Genomic DNA, 1393 nt, shown 5'->3' on the forward strand with positions numbered 1-1393 from the left:
GCCCCGGGGCCCCCTGCTCCCCGGAGGCAGGGGCGTGAACAGCATGGCCGCCAGCTCGCTGTCCACATCTGCCAGCTTCTGTGCCTGGACCACGTTTTTCACCCCTAGAAGGTTCAGAGGAGCCAGAGGTCAAAGTTCACTTTTGGAGCAGATGCAGCCACGTGACCCAGCGGGAGCTCAGGGTCGCTCTTTCCTGTGACTGCAGAGCTGGTCCCCTCACACCCTCCCCAGTTCACAAGTCAGAGGAGTTCTGACCTCAGTCCACGTTCCTCCTGACTCTCCTTCACTTCCTGTTCCCCGCAGAGGAGCAGCCGCCCTCTGTAGGGTTAAGCTTCTAGGGTTAAATAGGCCGCTCATAGGGTTAAGCTTCTCTACTCGATACCAGGCTGCCAGCCCGGGCTAGAGCGCTGGGCCTGCCCAACGTGGTGAACCGAGTGGCCGCAGGCCCAGGAGGCGGGCACTCAGGGGCACTGGCAGCCACCACTCTGCGCCCAGGTCCAGAGGGGCGTGCACACGACACGCTCACACACCTGCACGCGTGCAGCCTTCTCTGCCTCGGTGTGCTCCACCCCACCCGCCAATCACACCCACGCACCACCCACCCACCCACTCACGTCTCGGGGCCCCGCGCATGAGGAGGCTGCCTCCGTCGAAGCGGCCGGCTCCCTCATTCGAGATGACCCGCAACCGGGAAGGTGGCAGCGCGCTGACCTCTCTCCCTGTCTGCTCACACAGGTGACCTAGACGGAAAGCGCCTCCGTGAGACATCCCACAAGTAAGCGCCTGAGGGCACGTGCCCACGAGGAGGCCCGCTGTCCACCAGCCACCCTCCCCTCTGGCCGAGCATGGAGGAGACAGCAGCCTGCTCCAGGGCCCCAGCATCGGCACTGCCCTGGTCACCTCGCCCCTCCCTGCTGTCCACAGCCACGTGACCCAGAGGGAGCTCAGGGTGGCACGCCCCCCCCAGCCCCAAGCCCTCTCTCCCTGCCACCAGCTCAGAGGTGGCCCAGGCTCCTGGCTCCGCACCATTTCTTCTGCACCAGGGGGTGTGGCCCCACAGGCCTTGGCAAGCTCTGTGCCCCGTCCCGAGAACCCACTGCCCAACTGCCCAGCAGGTGGCATATGCCACCTGCAGTCACTGCGGGCACAGTGGACTCAGCCACACGGAGGGAGGCGGGCTCTCCCGCAGCTTTCTCCACCCACTCCTGCGGCGAGGGGTCCCCTGCAGGCAGGCCAGGCCAGCTCTGGTCCCCACACCTACTGCGATGAGCACGGCCTAGTCTAAGCCTGAGAGACACGCAGAGACCAAGGAAACCGTGCAGGTCAGGACCCGGGCCGACAGCACAGGGGCAGGTGCCAGCGTCCTGGGGGCTCGGGCTCGGGCTCGTGCTGA

The 1393-nt window shown here is 66.0% G+C and overlaps 1 protein-coding gene across 1 annotated transcript in view; it reads right to left on the bottom strand.

Annotated features, from left to right (window-relative positions):
• NPHP4 (nephronophthisis 4) overlaps nt 1-1393 on the bottom strand; it is a 98379-nt gene that overhangs the window by 38229 nt on the left and 58757 nt on the right. Inside the window, 2 exon segments of the mRNA XM_014546192.1 lie at nt 11-104; nt 615-740. Coding sequence (XP_014401678.1) covers nt 11-104; nt 615-740 — 220 coding nt within the window.

The sequence above is a fragment of the Myotis brandtii genome, unplaced genomic scaffold (assembly GCF_000412655.1).
Source record: "Myotis brandtii unplaced genomic scaffold, ASM41265v1 scaffold434, whole genome shotgun sequence".
Taxonomy (NCBI): Eukaryota; Metazoa; Chordata; class Mammalia; order Chiroptera; family Vespertilionidae; genus Myotis; species Myotis brandtii.